The sequence below is a fragment of the Pipistrellus hanaki genome (genome assembly GCF_964339955.1).
Source record: "Pipistrellus hanaki genome assembly, chromosome: 15".
Lineage (NCBI taxonomy): Eukaryota > Metazoa > Chordata > Mammalia > Chiroptera > Vespertilionidae > Pipistrellus > Pipistrellus hanaki.
The window spans coordinates 3,475,894-3,495,508 of NC_140517.1; the positions used below are offsets into that span (position 1 = coordinate 3,475,894).

Sequence of the window (19,615 nt, forward strand, 5' to 3'; positions counted from 1 at the left end):
ATGGTCACACTTTCATTTTCGTTTTTATTCTTATAATATTAAATAATCAATGCCTTTTCTTTTAACCTTTGCTTTAACTATATCTCCAAAATTCTACTATATCGTGTTTTTCAGAATCATTCTTAAAAAGAATTGCTCAGTGTCCACTTTCGTTCCTCATGGACTAAGAATTGTTTAAGAAATGTTTAACAGTTTTTAAATTTCCAGATGGAAAAGATCTCCTGCCTTTTGACTTTTATTTTCCACCTTATTGCGTTGTAATAAGACGATGTTGTTGGTTTGCTTTATTTTTACTTAAAAGGCCGTATTGAAGTATTCTTGGTGACCTCACATATGGTTAATTTTCATGAATGCTCCGTGTGTATTTAAAAAAGAAACATTCTCTTTGATAAGGGTGAGGAGTTCAATATGTATTCATAAGACCTACCGTGGGATTATACTGTTTAGGTTTCCTACGTAAATATATTCATCTTGTCAGATAGCAAATTCGCATCCCCTGCTCTCTCTCTGCGCGTCTGCAGGTGTGGTTTTGCCTCCGGCTGTATTGTAGTTGGTTTCAGGAGTGGCTCTTACAACATGGAGTGTTTTGCCTTCAAAAAAAATCTGAAAATATTTTTACGTGAGTGAGCAAGACCATGTACGCTTACTGTTATGACTTAAATACTTGGTCTTAGCGCTGCCCTGTTATTTGGTGTAATATTACTGTGCGTATTTACATGTGTTCATCATTCCTTGGTCTGTTTCCTTTGCTTTTTAGTTTTTTAAAAATGTTGGTGCTTAGAACGATGTGGGTTTGTTTGTTTTTTGTGGTAGAGATTATCTTTCCACTATTTTTATATGATGTCTATGAATTCTTTTAAAAAAAAATATATATTTTATTGATTTTTTACAGAGAGGAAGAGAGAGAGATAGTTAGAAACATCAATGAGAGAGAAACATTGATCACTGCCTCCTGCACACCCCCCACTGGGGATGTGCCCCCAACCAATGTACATGCCCCTGACCGGAATCGAACCTGGGACCTTTCAGTCTGCAGACTGACGCTCTATCCACTGAGCCAAACCGGTTATGGCTATAAATTCTTTATGTAGGCTTCTGGTCTGTCTGCTTTAAGTGACATATTTGTCACCTATAATCTATGGAAAACCCATACCTTTATTCTCCTTTCCCATTTCTTTCCCCCCTTTCCCTATAATAAAAAAATAAATAAATAAAATTCTGTGTTAGAGCTACTTGGCCAGAGCACCTAATGGCTACATACGAGTCTCCCACCTTGCCCGGCCCTCCATTTGTCCGCCATCCAGAGTGAAGTACGGTTGGTGCCCACCAGCAGGTCTCCGGACGGTCCCGTTCATGCTGGGTGGGGCGGAGGTGCCTTCTGGGAGCCTCCGCCGGAAGGACGGAGCCCGACATCCCCGGCGTTCCTGCAGGTCTAAGCTTCTCTACAAACAAGCAGATGGAGGGTGCTCCACACCATTAGTCACTGGAGGAACACAAATCAAAACCATAGCGAGACACCAGTTCACACTCGGGAATGGCTGTTACAAATTAACGACGGAAAACAACCGATGTCGCAAGTATGCGGAGAAGTTGGAACCCTTGTACAGCGCTGGCGGGGTTGTACAACGGTTCAGCTGTTGTGGGAGACAGTTTGGCGGGTCCTCGGAAAGCGAAACATGGAACTGCCATATGACCCAGCAACTCCACTTCTAGACATTACCCTGGGAGACTCGAGATCTGGCACTCCCGATAAATCCCAGGACGGAAATGTTCATGGCAGCACCAGTCTCAGAGGCCTAAAGGCAGAACAGCCCCAATGCCCATCGGTGGATGCATGGACGAGAAAACTGTAGATACTCACACGATGGAATATTATTGAGCCGTAAAAAGTGAAATAGCAATAGACTCCCCAACACGGATGGACCTCAAAACCACCACGCTAAGTGAGAGAAGGCAGACTCAAAGGCAGACTCCTGTATTGTATGATTCTGTTTCTATGAGATGTATGAAATATCCGAAATAGGTGTGTCCTCAGAGACTGACAGCAGAATGGGTGCTGTCCAGGCCTGGGGAGGGGGTCACGGGGTACACATGCTTTGTGTTTACATGGCCCTGTTTTGGGGTGAAGGAAGTGTTTGGAACCAGATATAAGTGGGAGTTATGCAACATTGTGAATGTATGAAATGCCACGGAATTGCTCACTGTAATTTTATTTATGTGAATTTCACCATAATTGTTTCTCTGTAGCCCTATGTGAGGGATAGTTGAGTTGGCTAAAACAGAAATCCTCCATTCCCACGGTGAGTTTTTTGATAGAATAGTTCACTGTTGGTTGTTTTGTAAGCTGCCTTTTAGAAATCTAATGTCAGCCAGACCTTCCATATAAATAGAGGGTTCCCTTTGCTTGGAGGGCCAGGGGGTAATTTTTCCTTTGACTTTAATATCTAGTTGTTTAATCAGAATATGTATAAAGAGCTGACTGTTTAAAATCAATTTTCCTACGTGGTGGGCCCTTTCCACATGCAGTGTAGGGTCCTGCCTTCATAAAAGCTTCCTTGAATTATTGCTGAAATATTGTGCTTCAGTATTTGGTTCTTCTCTTCGGAGTCTCCAATTATACGGAGTGTATGCCTGTCTGTCATTTCTCACTGATTCTCTCTACCTCTTCATTTTATTTGCTTGGCTTTCATTTCTACCCACTGTTTTTCCTCAGTCCACTCTCAGTAATATTTCCTTTCTCTGAGGCACCTAAAATAACCTCTTTCCCAACAGCACTTCCCATTTCATAAGCGCCAGTTTGTCCATTTCTATTTTGAGTTTGACATTTCTGATCTGTTCCCCATCCTCACCCATCTGCAAGAGCTAATTTAATTACATTTAACTGGAGGCCCGATGCATGAAATTTGTGCAAGGGACTTGGCCCTTGAACCCGGAAGGACATCTGGAAGGTCATTGGGCTGTCCGGTCTAATTAGCATATTACGATTGTATTATTATAGATTCCTCTTATTATTCTTGATTTCTTATGGAGTTTTTTTTTTCATCTGCTGAAAAGTTTTTCTTAGCTTTTACAAAATTGAAGTGTACCATCCATTCAGAAAAGTACACGGCGGACAACCCAACGCCTCACTTTCCCTCCATCTTCACACACCGCGGCCAGGACTCCATCGCATGCCAGGCTTCGTCCCAACGCCCCTGACCACGAAGGTGTCCTCCTCCCTGCCGCCTCCTTAGCGAGCAGCCAGGTTCCCAAGTCCCATCCTGAAGGCCTGCTTCCCAGGACCACTTATGGCACCTACTCTGAGCCTGGGTCCCACAGGGGCTCAGGGGCAGGCCCCTGACTGGGGAGAGGGAAGGAGGGGGGAAGGAGTACGGCAGGGGTCCTCAAACTTTTTAAAGTGGGGGCCAGATCACGGTCCCTCAGAGAGCTGGAGGGCCAGACTATATGAACTACTAATTCCTACTGTAACACCTCGGCTGCACTCACTGCCCAAAAAACCTGGCGGGCCGGATCAGACTCCTCTGCGGGCCGCATGTGGCCTGCGGGCCGTAGTTTGAAGACCCCTGGCGTACGGGAAGGTGAGCCCCATCCCTCCCGAATCAGCAGGTTGGTTTGGAGGGAGGGCCTCACTTCTGCGGGAACCCTAGTGCCTGGGGTTGTCCGTCTGAGGGGTTACCCACTGGCTCCTGGCTCCCACTACCCACCGGCTCCTCCGGGTGCTCACGTCCATGCCTGTGAGTGAACGGTAAAGAGGGGGTGGAGGCGGGCCTGTCCTTTGAGGGCTCCCCGTTTCCGCCAGGCAGCCGGCCCTCGTGTTGCTGCGTGTCTGATGCCTTTAGGGTCCCCTTTTTCCCTTTGGTTTTGAGGAGCTTTCCTGTGCCGTGTCCTCGGGGATTTTCGTCGTGTGGCTCCGGCGTGGCCACACTGGACCGAGTCCTTCTTAGCTCTGTGCCTTGCAGTGTTCTGGAAAACGCTTAGCCATTCTCTCTGGGAACAGTGGTTCTGATTCTCCTGTCCCTCTCCGGGGACTTCAGTGGCATGTGTAACTCCACACAGTCCCAGGTCTATGAGCTCCTCCCTCCCCACTTTAGGAAATATTTTTTATTTTCTTTCCTTGCATCTCAATTTGTTTGTGCTGTTTTCTCCATCCCCCTCTCTTCCTCTCTGTAAAAAATCAATAAGATATATTTAAAACAATGATGGGGGCAGGCAGGTGGGAGATGTTCGGCTGCTTACAGTGCCAGCGGGCCAGGTGACAGAAACCCGAAGGCCCCGGGGGCGGGTCCAGCTCGGCGGGGACACGCAGGGGCAGTGGGAGCCAGGCGGGGCTGAGGCTCAGCTTCCCTCTGCTGAGGGGCCGGGCCTGCAGGCAGGAGTGGCCGGTGTACACTCACGGCCGGGGATGAGCTATGCCCCGGATGCTGTCAATCACTTGGCGCTGGCACACGCTCCGCGCGCCCCCTCGGCCGTTTTATACGACATAAAGATGACATTTTATGGCCAAATTTGTTCACAGACATGCCTCGCGTTCTGCTCTCCAGTGCATAAGGAAGTCATTCTAAATTCAGCAAGAGTGCCAGTTTGACTAAAAAAGTTAGTTTCCACTTCCAGAGAAACGTTAATCGGATTCTTGTTAGAACATGTGTCAGGAGCGGCCTGCGCTGTCGCGGCGCTTGATGTCAGATGATGGCAGTGATTTATGTTTTGTCGTGGGGACTGGGGTGCACGCAGCACCTCCCCGGTCACGTGACCACGCCTCGGCCCCCCCATTTCTTCCTGACACGTAAGAACTGTTTGTGTTCTGCGGTAACAAATGAACGGCAGGAACGGCACAATTTCAATGTGCCTGTTCTTTATTTGATTAAATATATTCTCTATTTATTCCTTTAAAAAAAAACTAACTTAAGTTAAAGGGCAATAAACCATGATAATTTGGAAAACATGTTGAAACTGAGAGTGAAGAAATATGTTATGTACGTAAAACCGCACTGTAAACCATAAAACTTATTTTCGTCAGCTCCTCTCTTGACAGTGGCTGGGAATCTGACATTTCTACTGCAGTAGGCAAACCCGTGTGAACAGCTCTCCCACGCCACACCATGTCTATTTATAGTCCAGCCTGAAGCAGCACTCGCCTACCCTTTGGACCTCACGGACCCGGGTTGGCAACTGCTGATCTAAAGCACTGAGACCCCAAACACTGAGTGCGCCACGTGTGTTCACACCGGGGCCTGCGTGTTCACACCGGGACATGTGCGTTCACACCGGGGCCTGCGTGTTCACACCGGGACACGTGCGTTCACACCGGGGCCTGCGTGTTCACTCCGGGACATGTGCGTTCACACCGGGGCCTGCGTGTTCACTCCGGGACATGTGTGTTCACATCGGGGCCTGCCTGTTCACACCGGGACACATGCGTTCACACCGGGGCCTGCGTGTTCACTCCGGGACATGTGTGTTCACACCGGGGCCTGCGTGTTCACTCCGGGACATGTGTGTTCACACCGGGGCCTGCGTGTTCACTCCGGGACATGTGTGTTCACATCGGGGCCTGCGTGTTCACACCGGGGCATGTGTGTTCACATCAGGGCCTGTGTGTTCACACCGGGCCTGTGTCTTCACACCGGGACATGTGCGTTCACACCGGGGCCTGAGTGTTCAGAGAGAGTTGTGCATTCACTGCAGGACCTGCATGTTCACATTGGGACCTGCACACTCACACCGAGACCTGTGCATTCACACTGGAACCTGTGCTTTCACACTGAGACCCACATCAGGACCTGTGCATCCACATCAGAGCCTGTGTGTTCACACGGGGCCTGTGGGTTAAACCTCTGGATCTGAGCATTCACACCGGGACCTGAGCGTTCACACTGGGACCTGCATGTTCACACTGAGAGCTGTGTGTTTACACCGGGACCCGAGCGTTCACACCAGGACCTGCACACTCACACTGGGATCTGTGGGTCCACTCAGCATACCCTGACCCGTGAGTCTGCGCGGCGAGGCCACTGCCTGCCCCCTGCCCTGAGCCACCGGAATGGATGAGGCCTGGCTCCCCAGAGACCACTGCCCTGTGACCCGAAAGGGTGAGCTCTTCCATGAACTCTGGTGGACACGAGACGAGAGACCCCTCCTTGGCGGTGAGACCGAGTGCCCGTCCGCAGGGGCAGCGCGGCCTCTCGCCCACTCAGCTGCCAGCCCCGCCAGCCGGAGCGAAAGGGGCCCATCGAGGCGGGCATCTTCACACAGGAAGTGACCTTTACCGCGAACCACAGGAACATGTCGATTCTCCCGTCTCATCTGCACAGACCACACGGCTGACCAGGCACAGAGGCTTTCGGATAAAACCCCCGCTCCTCTCCCAGATAAGAAGTCGGAGCCATCCGCTCCTCTCCCTGTGGGAAGGGCACGTGGTTTGGGGCGTCATGTTGTAAACAGTCACTCTCACCTGCTGGGAGGATCCCGCAGTGAGTGTCTCCCAAACCACGCTGCTCACCCGGCTCCGCTGTCTGGGACTGCCGCCAGCGGGGTGTGGGCTCCGAGGCCGGAGGAGGGCTCAGCCGGCTGAGGTGACAGCGGGCCCGTGGCCGTTCACGAGGGCCGGAGAGGCGCAGGCCGCAGAGGCTGCGGGCTCCAGAAGGTTCCGGAGTTTGACGAGAGCGATTCTTCCTGGAGGTGGCAGGCCCGGGCAGGAGGCCCCGTGGCGGACACAGGACCGCGGCCGGCCTGGCCAGGCGCGTGCTCCTGGTCCCACAGCGCACACCGACAAGTTAATACCGTTCGGATGTCGTTTCAAAGCCTCCGGAAGACGAGAGTCATGATTGAGGCCATTAGAGCACAGATGGCTCCAACTACATGCAGATACTCAGACTTGCATTTTTGCATTATAGCTGCTCTTTTTCCTCTGTTGAACTGTAATGAATTGTCTCATAATCTATTCCATCTTCTTGCCATTAGCGGGCTTTGAATGTTCACAAATAGGAGCAAAGAACTCATTTTCCAGAGCTTTAATCACACAAAGAGGGAATGCCTAATTCTCTAAATGAAATGGTCCGTGAGCACTGGAGCAGAGATTTAATATCGCACGGCAAATTAGGTAGATTTTAATAAATTACTTATCTCCCTGAATACTTTACATATGCTTAGGAAGGAACCTAGCCTGTTTGCAAACAGTGGAAACCCGCAAGCCTATAAAAATCCTTTGAAGAAAATGACAAATAAAAAAGTAAATTAAAAAATGAACTGCATTATAGCCGGGACCTCTAGAGACAATTCCTTTGCAGCACTGATTCACAGCTCCATTAAAATATCAATTAAATCCTTCAGTGAGACCGGGGAAAAGCGAGAAAATTACCTTCCAAGGCGCTTCTGGAGGCCCGCCTCCCCGCCTCCCCGCATTGTGCAGGCCCGACGGACAGAAGGCTGAGACGTGACCGAGCTACCCTCGCGGGCTGGCTGAGCGTACTGTCCGGGGCTGTGCTTTCTAGTCATTCCTCTCTGTGTCACCAGCTAAGTTTCCAAAGTGTGAATTGCATACATATCCGTCTCTCCCTCCTCTCTACACACACACACACACACACACACACACACACACACACACACATGTTCCTGGATCGCATTACCGAAACCGCCATCACAACAGAACAGATAGGAAGGACTGTCATTTTCAAGCGAGAAAAACAAAAACCTTGCAGGAACTTGGTGAGTGGGTGCCAAGCCTTGCTTGTGTTTAATTGATGGGAACGGCAGGCATCAAAGGAAGTGCACACGGAGCTTTAATGTGCATGAAATGGGTATTAGCATCTTAAAGAGGAGGATTAACACATTAATCCAAGTAATTTTCATATATTGCTTTTAATAAAATCTTCACAGTATAAAACTCCTAATGAGGCCGATCATGGGCATTCCACTTAGTGGGACGATTAGGGATAACATGAAAGTACTTCTTTTTCAGAGGTTTTTTGAGATTTATGCTTTTTTGCTTATTAAAAAAAATGGGACTTGCATTTCACTTCTTCCGAAGAAAATATTGAGAATGCAAACGGTCTTTCTTATTCTATCATGCGGGTCTGGATTATTGAGGAGGTGCTGCCCCTTGGGGAGATCTGAAGTCCTGAGAGATGGCAGTCCTGGTAAGCGGGGATAGAAACATAAACAAATGGCCTGGCCGGTGTGGCTCAGTGGTTGAGTGTTGACCTATGAACCAGGAGGTCATGGTTTGATTCCCGGTCAGGGCACCTGCTCAATCCTAATGGGGCGTGCAAGAGGCAGCCGATCCATGATTCTCTCTCAACATTGATGTTTCTCTCTCTCTCCTTCTCCCTTAATCTCTGAAATAAATAAATGTATTTGAAAAAGAAACAAATGAAAGAGTATACAAAACTTGAACCCTTCCCCCCAGCCTCCCGCGGATGAGAGAGGCCAGGCAGAGAGCAGTCACAGCTCAGCTCCGAGCCGAGTGTGAGCGTCCAGGACGAGGCGGTGTCCCTGGGCAGCGGCCCTCAGGCCTCCCGCCCGGCGCCGTCCTCCAGGCGGACGGACCGCAGGGCCTGGAGCGCTTCCACCGTCACCCTGAGCTGGCCGATTCTTCCGCCCCCCGCTCGGGCGTCCCACACTGGGGAGAGAAGAGCAGATGGGCGTTACCACCGCCCCAGGATGTCCGTCCGTCCGTCCGGCCGGCCGGCGGGGCGGCGGAATCGCGGTTGAAGGGATGAGAGCCTCTGTGAGAGTCAAGGTGCCCGCTGAGCACCCCCTTACCGTCGATGTTCTGCTCGACGAGGTCCCGCCCTTCCCGCAGCAGCGCGGCCAGGTCGACGTGGGCCAGGCCGACGTCCTCGCACTCCAGGTCCTGCTCCTCCTCCGGGGGGTCGCTGACCACCGTGAAGCGGACGCTGGAGGAGACAGACAGCCGCTGCCCAGGGAGAAACCGCCCGGGACAGGCCTCCCGGAGGCTGTACCCCCGGCCGGCATCTCCAAGGCGGCAGATAAAAGGGCTGTTATAGGAAGTCAGAGGAGCTGGTACGTGAACGCCCAGCACCATCACGGCACCCCCGCCCGCACACGGACAGCAACCCCCTCCCCTCGCTCTGACGGACGGACCTTCGTCTCCAGGATCCGAAGGCCCCGAGCTCCCTGTGACACACAGTCTGACCTTTTAGTTTTACCATTTTAGTGAATTTGATTTTTCCCGTCAGGTTATATCTCCTCTATGTATCTGATCCTATTTTAATACATCTGGGTTTTTAAAAAAATTATTAAATTATTGGGGGACACTGGTCAACACAAACGCACGGGTTTCAGGTGCGGGTTCCATGTTATAAGATCTGTCCACTGCGCTGTGTGCCCGCCCCCCGGAGTCAGGTCTCCCCCGTCACCTCACACCAGGCCTGGCACAGCCACCCCAGGGCCAACAGGATCGAGTGCAGACAGGCCCGGGAGGAGGGCGGCACTGCCAACAGGCACGCAGGGCTCTCTGTGGAAACGCACGCTTGGAGGCGCGGCTAGCACTGAGCCCACGTGTGTTCTGTAAGCGCGGCTCTGCTCCCCGAAGCCCGGGGGGTGCGGGCGGGCTCTGCCCGGCAGCAGGCCGGCTGTGTGTGTCACTGCAGCAGCTCCTAATTGTGGTCAGAGCGCCCATTTTGTTTCACCTTCAGACACATCGCTGTGGGCTCTGATGGGACTGATTTGGATTACTGACATGTGCTGAGGCCAGACGCACTCGGACGAGCCGAGGACAGGAATGTACAGCGAAGGGCTCTTGGTGTGTCTTGGCACCGCGGCTGAAACCACGGGGCTGGTAAACGACCACTTTAACCACTTCAAGCCGTCCCCAGCCCAGATCCGAAGTGAAACGAGACACTTGTTTCTTCGTTAACGTTCTCAGATAAACATCTCAGCCTCTGAAAAGCTGGGTCTGGAAAAATAATCAAATCCTTGCCAAGATCAGGTAAACATGACAGGAGTTTAAGCTAACTTGCTGAAAATAAGCCCTCACCATTTCTCTCCACCGCTGAGCCCACCCTTTGCTGGCATTAGGCTTGGCTAGAAGAGAGCAATCCTTCAATGCAATAGACAGCTCTTGTAACATAGAACCCGCACGGTAACTGAGGGGCACAGAGCCTGGGGCGCTGCAGGTGGAAGAGGAGTATTCTGTCTGACACACAAAATTCCGGGATCGGGTGGCGTGATTAAGGGCGCCCTTTCTGAGCTCAGATTTCTGCCTTCCTGCTTATTAGCTGTGTGACTCTGGACAAGTCCTTAGCCTCTGACTTGGCTTCCTTAGCTGTACAATGGGGACCCCTGAATGCCCGTCTCCCAGGGCTCTGGTGAGGGTCCGAGGACATGGCACATGTCAGCAGAGCCGGGACCCACAGCTTGCCACATCAATCCAGCGCATCTGCTTGGCTTTCTCATGTCCCCGGGAGAGAGAAAGAGGCTTGGGGAAGGCTGGTTTCAACTGAAAACGGAGACTCCCCGATTCTGCAGTGACTGTACCACTCGCTCCATCTGCAGAGGAATGACGATGGAAAGAAACTGTCCTGCCCTCGTTGGCGCGGCTCAGTGGATAGAGCGTCGGCCTGTGGACTGATTCCATTCCGGTCAAGGGCACTTGCCCGGGTTGAGGGCTCGATTCCCAGTGGGGGCCATGCAGGAGGCAGCTGATCAATGATTCTCTCTCATCACTGATGTTTCTATCTCTCTCTCTCTGAAATCAATAAAAAAGGAAAAGAAATTGTCTTGCAATAAATATGCTTGGCAGAGTAGAGATTGAAAGTGATATCTGATGCACATTTACCCCCAAAGACGTACGGAACAGAGGCCACACAGACCGAGTAGTAAGGGTGAGAGCTATCTTTAGAGCGTCTCAGACCGAAGGGGACGACTCCATCACTGCACAGATGCAGATGACCACGGCCCCTGAGCACGGGGGCCTTAGAAACAAAGCTAGCTTCTCAATGGCAGGCAAAGGGCTAGAAACAAAACATGGCAGTATTTCTGGCTTTTCATTGTACAGAGAGTGAAATGAGATGTCAAATACACAGTGAAACTATAAAGTCAAATAAAAAAGGGAGGAGGGGCCCTGGTCAGTGCAGATCAATGATGACAGTGTCGGCCCACGCCCCAAAGGGTCTTGGGTTTGATTCCCGGTCAAGGGCAAGTACCTGGGTTGCAGGTTCGATCCCAGGCCCTAGTCAGGATGCCTGCTGGAGGCAACCAATCCACGAGTCTCTCTCACATTGATGTTTCTCTCTCTCTCTTCTTCCCCCACCCTCTCTCTCTAATAATTAATGGAAAAAATATTCTGGGGTAAGGATTAATCAAAAACAAAAAAAAAGTGTATAATTTCTCTACTGAACCAGAATTGAAAAATGTCCTGTTCAAATGTGCCCCATGCATTAAAAAACCAGGAAATAATGAATTGTTAGCTGTGATAGTAAGATAAGAATTAGTCGAAAAGGCCGATGAACTGTTAAAACAAAAATATTGCTATCACTACTGATTGCCACCAACAGTTACTGCATGCTGAACTACCTGTCAGGCACTAGTCTCTCCCCTGTGCGTACACTATCTCCAGCTGAAGGAATGAGGCACAGGGTGGTTAAGTCACTTGCCCAAGGTCACACAGCTGGTCAGTGATGGAACCAGAAGTTATACTCAGGCCGCGGGCTGCAGAGGCACCTGCCGGGACACCGAAGCGGCATGGGTGCCGCACCCGCCCTGCACAGGCCTGTCCCCAGAGCGCCACCGGCAGGGCGCTCTCCGGAGTGAGAGCCCCAGGGAGACGTGCTCTCTGCCCTCACCCCAGCCTGCCGCACCCACTGTGCTCCGGAGAGGCCCCCCTTCACCCACAGACCCCTCAGCATGCGTCCTGTACCTCCTGTTAGGCATCTCTGGTTCGCGCAGGATGGCTTTCAAGATGTCTCTCTTCGCTTGGTTGTTTTCTTTATCCACGTAGATCACTACAAAAACACACAAAAAACAACCAAAAACAAACGTCCACACAGGCGTCACTGGGAAACTCGCCACATCAGCTGCACCCTGTGCTGTGTGGCCGCCCCGTGCCTCCCGTGCGCCTGGGAACGCAGCAGCTCTGGCAGCCAGTCCCGCCTGAGCCACCTCCCGCAGGCCCTGTGCCTGAGCCACCTCCCCCAGGCCCTGTGCCTGAGCCGCCTCCCGCAGGCCCTGTGCCTGAGCCGCCTCCCGCAGGCCCTGTGCCTGAGCCACCTCCCGCAGGCCCTGTGCGCACCACCTCCCGCAGGCCCTGTGCGTGAGCCACCTCCCCCAGGCCCCGTGCCTGAGCCGCCTCCCGCAGGCCCCGTGCCTGAGCCACCTCCCGCAGGCCCCGCAGGCCCTGTGCCTGAGCCACCTCCCGCAGGCCCCATGCCTGAGCCACCTCCCGCAGGCCCCGTGCCTGAGCCGCCTCCCGCAGGCCCCGTGCCTGAGCCACCTCCCGCAGGCCCCGCAGGCCCTGTGCCTGAGCCGCCTCCCGCAGGCCCCGTGCCTGAGCCACCTCCCGCAGGCCCCGTGCCTGAGCCGCCTCCCGCAGGCCCTGTGCCTGAGCCACCTCCCGCAGGCCCCGCAGGCCCTGTGCCTGAGCCGCCTCCCGCAGGCCCCGTGCCTGAGCCACCTCCCGCAGGCCCTGTGCCTGAGCCACCTCCCGCAGGCCCCGTGCCTGAGCCGCCTCCCGCAGGCCCCGTGCCTGAGCCACCTCCCGCAGGCCCCGTGCGCGCCACCTCCCGCAGGCCCCGCAGGCCCTGTGCCTGAGCCACCTTCCGCAGGCCCTGTGCCTGAGCCACCTCCCGCAGGCCCTGTGCCTGAGCCGCCTCCCGCAGGCCCCGTGCCTGAGCCACCTCCCGCAGGCCCCGTGCCTGAGCCACCTCCCGCAGGCCCTGTGCCTGAGCCACCTCCCCCAGGCCCTGTGCCTGAGCCGCCTCCCGCAGGCCCTGTGCCTGAGCCGCCTCCCGCAGGCCCCGTGCCTGAGCCACCTCCCGCAGGCCCCGTGCCTGAGCCACCTCCCGCAGGCCCTGTGCCTGAGCCGCCTCCCGCAGGCCCTGTGCGCACTGTCAGTTCCCGGTCAGGGCACGTGCCCGGGCTGCGGGCTCCATGCCCAGTGGGGGGCATGCAGGAGGCAGCCATCCATGATTCTCTCTCATCATCTATCTTCTCTCTCCCTCGCCCTTCCTCTCCTAAATCAATGAAAAAAACATTTGAAAAGGTCTGTGCCCTAACCTGGAATCAAACCCGCAACCTTTTGGTGTAGGGCAGTGGTCGGCAAATTCATCAGTCCACAGAGCCAAATGCCAAAGGTACGACGACTGAAATTTCTTTTGAGAGCCAAATTTCTTAAACTCCTTCTAACGCCACTTCTTCAAAATAGGTTCGCCCAGGCCGTGGAATTTTGTGGAAGAGCCACACTCAAGGGCCCAGAGAGCCGCGGTTTGCTGACCACTGGTGTAGGGGACGAGGCTCCAACCAATGGAGCCGCCCGGCCAGGGCAACAGAGGGGACTTTGCATGAACTCCTCCTGACAGGCCCGCTGGGATTCCGACGAAGAGGGGCCCCGCCTACCGTGGCTGTGGCTGTAGTGGACCCAGTGGCCTCGCTGGGGCTTGGGCAGGGACATGGGCGTCTCCTCGGCAGGCAGGCTGCCGAGCCGGAGCTCCACGAAGAGCCGCTGGATGGTGTCGTCTGCAGTCACTCGAGAGTCGCTGAGGCTCAGAGCGATGATCTCGATCCGGATCCTTTCTGGTGTCTGTTTAAGGAGGGAGAGAGAGAGAAACAAAGAAATAAAACAAACGCATCAAAAACCCTCTCCTCCCCTCTACCACCAATTTTAAATAAACCATGAAGGCATTTAGTTACACAGGATGGATTATTCACACGGAGAGACGCAGTGGATTCTGGTGCCCCGGGTTGGACGGGCACCGTGTCCTGGCAGCAGCCCCTGATTCACATCTGTCACATCTGCGGCTGTAAATACCCCGCCAGGCATCTATTGGGGGTGGGTGGAGCAATGATGAGATCTTCATCTCTGATTGCTTTCCAAATGACAAGCATCACTGGCTTAGTTTCAAACTCCGTAAGGAAGTGCATGTTTATCACTGCTTAGCTAACCTGCAGGACCTGGGCAAGTTTCGGCCATTCCGAGATCAAACCCTGTTGAATACTTTATAACTATTATGCTAATCGGTGCAGCTCTGTGCGTCCAGATTAACGAGAGTGGAGCCCGCCGTTCACTCTTACAGATTCCGCCGTAACATATTTCACTCAATAGGTAGCTTTCAAACAAAGGGACGTTTTTTTATGCAGCTTAACACATTTTCTCACAATGCATTGTATACCATTTTTACAGGATTAACAAGTAAAATATGTGTGTGTTTGCTAGTGTAATTTGCACATCGGTTCTTATTGAATAGATTTGGGTGCCACAGCCTCTATTATGGGAGTCACATGACTATCCCCGAGTAATGATCGAGGACAAATAATAGACTAGGACTTAAAAATGAGACCACGCCAAGATAATGCCTCAGTCAAATGTCCGTTGGTACAGTGTTACATTTGTCCCAGATTTCCCCGGACTGAATTCAAAGACAGGCAACAAGCGCCAAATGATGGCGCTTCAGACTGCAACAAGAAACTCCTGGAAATAAGACCTGGGTATGGGACCGATGTTTAGAAGTTCATTGTTAAGTATGTCAGTGGGTACATTTACCATCGTGACGACGTAGATATTTCAAGGCACAGGATATAATTAATCAAACTGAAATGCTAGTGCAAAAATATCCCCATAAAGAACCGATTCCCATCGCCGCCCAACCCCCCTCAATATTTGATGAAGTAATTTTACCCCCTTCTTTCAAAGGACATTTTCTTTTATTATGTATTCCGAGGCACTTTAACTAAAAACCCCAATCTGAATATTTCGCTGAGGCTGTTTTATTATTCAGTAGCTTCATGGAAATGGTACCGGGATGAAGGAGGGAGCGCCACCCCGTCCAGTCCCCACTGGTGCGGGGACCAGGCTGCAGCTGGCAATATCGCCGGGATTAGGGCGGGGTGATGAAATATTTAAAGGGAAATTTTTTCTAAAACCTAATAAATCAAATGACTGCCCAGTGTCATTAGAGTGATGGTCTTTGACTTGAATATGCTTTTCATATTCAAATTTGGAGAGAGGGAGCTGAATGCCGGGGAAGGCTGCTCCGTTCCCACTAATAAGCAAGCCGCCCTGTTCGGGGGCATGAGAAATGAGGGTGGCTCCATTGTCTCCCTCACCCCGGGGCGGCCTGCTATGCCTGCTGGAGACGAACATGGCAAAGGACCCGTTTTAAACGATGTTATTTTCTCCTTAAAATGCATCGGGCGGTCCAAACGCCGCACGCGAACACATTTTAGAAGTCTGGAGAAGCCTTTTACGTCACTTGCAAGGGGACCAACTCAGCCTTGTTATAATAACATGTCTTACAAAAGCCTCCTGCCTCTGCACAAAAGAATGAAAAACAAAACCCAGCCATAACAAAGGCGGAGGAGGTGCACGCGGTCATTTCTACGCTGGGAAGACAGGAATCTGAAACTGTTCATCAGGGAACCCAACGGAGAGGCAAATGAACTTTAAAAGGCAGAGGAGTCGTGTTTACGTAAGTGCTTATTCTGTTAGTAACGTGTCAACTGTGCAATCTCCCTATGAAAACTTGCAGTTTTATAAGAGTGAGTTAAGGTGAAACCCAAAACTAATTCCAAGTGAGAGTTGACACTTGGATCACAAACGAACAAACACAACAAAGCAAGAAAACCGCATATTATCCAAAGAGACAGAAGAGCTTACAGGTTCTTTATATGATGCCGATCCTCTTTCGGGTCCTGTTTTTGCTGCTGTTGCTCCCCCTCCCCTCGCCAGCCCTGTCACTTCAATGGTATGTCCTTTCTAACTCTCTAATGCTACTGACAGGAGTTATTAGTTGCCATCTCTTTGTTCCTTTGATGCTACACAAATCAACTTAAAATAAGTCCAAAGTGGATAAATTCCAAATCCTACCTAATAAAGATGGAATATGCAAATTGACCATCACTTTGCGACAAAGATGGCGGCGCCCAAAGCCAATAAGAAGGGAATATGCAAATTGATGTGACAAAGATGGTGGTGGCCAGGCTGGGACACTTGTGATGATGCAGGCGTTCTGCCCAGCCCGGGCTGCTCCGGGCCTCTGAGTAGCACATAAAGGCAGAAGGCAGCGGCCAGAAAGAAGGCCCGGGTCCCAGAAGCCAGGGGAAGGAAGGCCTATTCTTGCATGAAGCTTCATGCATCGGGCCTGTGGTAGTATATATCGAGGGAAGCATGTTCTGAGTGAAGAATTTTTCAAATATAATTTTGGCCAATGGGTCTAGCCAACTTATTTTTCAACATTGGAACAATTCTGATCATATCCTGCTGCTGTGAACCAAAAGTGCAAGTGGATTATAGATGAGGATTTTGAAGAGCCAGCAGCATAAGAGACAACTCCAACTTAGAGTCAGAAATGAGCTCTCTCCTCACCTCTCCTCTCCGTCTCATTCACCCTCTATTTCCTGTCTCAGGTGAGCTCACCATCCACCTGGTAACTGCAACCAGAGCATTTCTAGATCACAGCCGAATAAAAGTATCTCAAAGGCAGGTATCTCAATATGGTAAAATCTAGGTGGTAGGGTACTATTATTTCAACTTTTCTGTACGTTTGAATGTTTTCATAATAATAAAATAAAAAAAAAAAGAAAAACATTGCAGTAGCAGAAATGGAAGGGGAACAATATCCGGACTCCAATGGCAGTGAGGAGCAGAGCCTTCTCAGACACGCACAGTAACGCCGGCTCAGGTTCGAAGGCCACACACCGGGTCAGAGCTCCAGGGGGCACTCGTACCTTTGCATACTGAGGGTGCGGCTCCAGGCTTTCCCGTTTGGTGCCTTTCCTGTGTGTGCGATGCCTGCGAGCAGGTAATGAGGCCACCTCGGTCTCTGTGCTGCTCCCCGGCCATTGCCCTCGTTGGCAGGATGTCAACATGAGCAGGTGAGGACGGCGTTCCGGAATTCGGGGCGTGCTGAGCAGCAGCCACTGAGGTCACTCGAAAAAGCACTGCATGTGCCGTGCTCGGCGCTGTCAGGGGTCTTCAAACTACGGCCCTCGGGCCACATGCAGCCCCCAGGGGAGTCTGATCCTGCCCGCCAGGTTTTTTGGGCAGTGAGCGCAGCCGAGGTGTTACAGTAGGAATTAGTAGTTCATATAGTCCGGCCCTCCAGCTCTCTGAGGGACCGTGATCTGGCCCCCACTTTAAAAAGTTTGAGGACCCCTGGCTGTAGATGGACTCCACGCCACGTGACTGAACGATGGAGAAACGTGACGACAGCTGGTATTGCTCGCAGGGAAGAGTCGTGGTTCTCACGATGCTGGCTCGGGGCCCCTCTGCTTCCTGCCGCATGCTGTTCACATCTTGGGCGCGTTTTCCCGTGGGGTTCGCGTGGGCGTTCAGAGGCGTGCTCAGACTTTTTATGCTGCTCTTAGGGGATCGTGCTGAGGGCTTCCTGTCGGGTCACCAGCCCCGCAGCCACGGAGGCTGGGTGGACAGGGTTCTAAACACTAACCCAGCGGGACCGCCCTTAGACGGGCTGAGCGGACAGCGGCCCAGACGGAGGGCTCGCAGTCTGTCCGTCAGTCAGATTTATTCGCTGTGGTGAGCCTGCACGGGAGGTTTATTTCATTCTCGGTCTCTGTGATGAATGAGTGTTTCTCTAACTGTTTACATTAGGAATGTGGAAGTGATGTAGCACATTCAAGTACTCGGCATCTTAAACAGATGTTACCCTTTGCGCGGCTGATTAAAGCCTTTTTGTTGCTGTTGTTGGAGAATAAATATTGATATTTCCGATACAGGCCAAGTCCTCACCTCCTGATTCCTCTCCCCTCCCTTCCTGCTGCCCCTACAGCTGACCCCTAGTCCGACACTGGTGGCTATCATTCTCCAACATGCTTTTATGTCTCCCACTGCATATGTGTACAGGGACAGGCAACATATAGTACCGCTTTGTTTCCAGATTTTATGTGAGTGGTACCATCCTCTCTGCATCATTCTGCAATTTTGGTTTCCCCCTCAATACCATATTTTTGAGATTTATGCATGTTTATAATTAAAACCTAACTCATAACTTTTATATAGAGTTCTATTTATATTGCATATATAGTCTACAGCCCATGTATTTCTCTACTGAGGAGCGGTTAAGACACCACTTTTTGCTATTACAAACAAGGTTGCATTGAATGTCCCTGTATGTTTTCTTGTGCGAGTGAGTGATGCTCTAGAACACATGTGTCAAACACAAGGCCCGCGGGCCAAATCCAGCCCGCCAGGCCTTGCAATGTGGCCCGCACCGCGCTGTCATCACTGCACTCCGCTGTCAGTTTATGACATTGTCAGTTTATGACTGTTCAGTAAACCATTCGGCCCGCGATTTAGGCTGGATTTTAGATTTTGGCCCCTTCTCTGATTGAGTTCGACACTCCTACTCTAGAAGAACTGCTGGGTGAGGGGTATAAGGTTCAGTTTTATAGGATTAGCAAATCGCTTCCTGAATGGCTGCATGAATTTACACGCTACTACTTTTATCACCTTACAATGTTTTATGTAGTACTACGTGTGCACACCAGTAGGTACCACACGGCCTACCTACAGGAGCTGCAGTAGGACTGAGCACTCGATATCAGAGCCACAGAGACAATTAAATGATTGTCTTAGTCTCACTGAATGCAGCAGCTTTTATAAAACTGCTCTAGTAGCAGCGGAGAGAGCAATCTGTAAACACCACCCAGAAGAGCCCGCCGGCTTCAGCTGCGATTGGGTGCTCCTCACCCGTGGGCACCCTGGAGGAGCCTGAGCCGATGGCAGCACACTGAGCTGTGAGGACGGGAAGCCGCCTGGCTTAAATGTAAAACCGGAAGTCATGTGGAAGAAGGGGCGTTAATTTCTTTTCAAATGCCGTGACAGATGCAAAGCTTCAGTTTTGATATCTACTGTACTAGGATTGTGAGGATCTAAAGCAAGGCTTTTAATCAATGTATTATACATCAAATTGATCCTGTTAACTTCTGGTTATTCAAATGAATAAAATATTGATGGAGAAACGTCCAAAGTTTCACATTGCTCAGACATCCTGCCAACCCCAATTAATGATCGTGCCTCCAAGCCTTTTAGCAGCAGCGGCAGCCGTGAGGCTGACGGGACCTGACAGGCCGGCACGGCCCAATTACACTGGTATCTGTGCCACTTTGATGTCCTGGCAATGACGAGAGATGGGGGCAAACTGGGTGGTACATTATGCTAATGACGTGATTTAATCCAGCACTAAACTTTATGCAGCCTGTTAAGAAAGATGCTCACATTAATTACGCCACGTTGGACAGGAAAGGAGGGGACAGGCATTTCATTCTGACAAAGTGAAGCTCATAAATGTTGTAAATGAAATGAAACAAAATGAAGTAATCTCTGATTAATTATACATCACAGACATGAAGAAAGGGGAGGTAAAGGGTCTAAGTCCTGGAGAATCTGTTAGATTCCTTTTAAGGATCACCATTTCTGAGAAAT

The 19,615-nt window shown here is 51.5% G+C and overlaps 1 protein-coding gene across 2 annotated transcripts in view; it reads right to left on the bottom strand.

Moving 5' to 3' along the window:
* Positions 1-8,169: 8,169 nt before the first annotated feature.
* Positions 8,170-19,615, bottom strand: part of RPGRIP1L (RPGRIP1 like) — a 63,546-nt gene continuing 52,100 nt past the window's right edge. For both annotated transcript variants that reach the window (XM_084861216.1, XM_084861215.1), the window contains 4 exons: positions 13,573-13,756; positions 11,879-11,963; positions 8,761-8,894; positions 8,170-8,617 (listed from right to left, as the gene is read on the bottom strand). In XM_084861216.1, the coding sequence (XP_084717342.1) occupies positions 8,505-8,617; positions 8,761-8,894; positions 11,879-11,963; positions 13,573-13,756 (516 nt within the window). In that variant the 3' untranslated portion in view covers positions 8,170-8,504. The remainder of the gene's footprint in view (positions 8,618-8,760; positions 8,895-11,878; positions 11,964-13,572; positions 13,757-19,615) is intronic.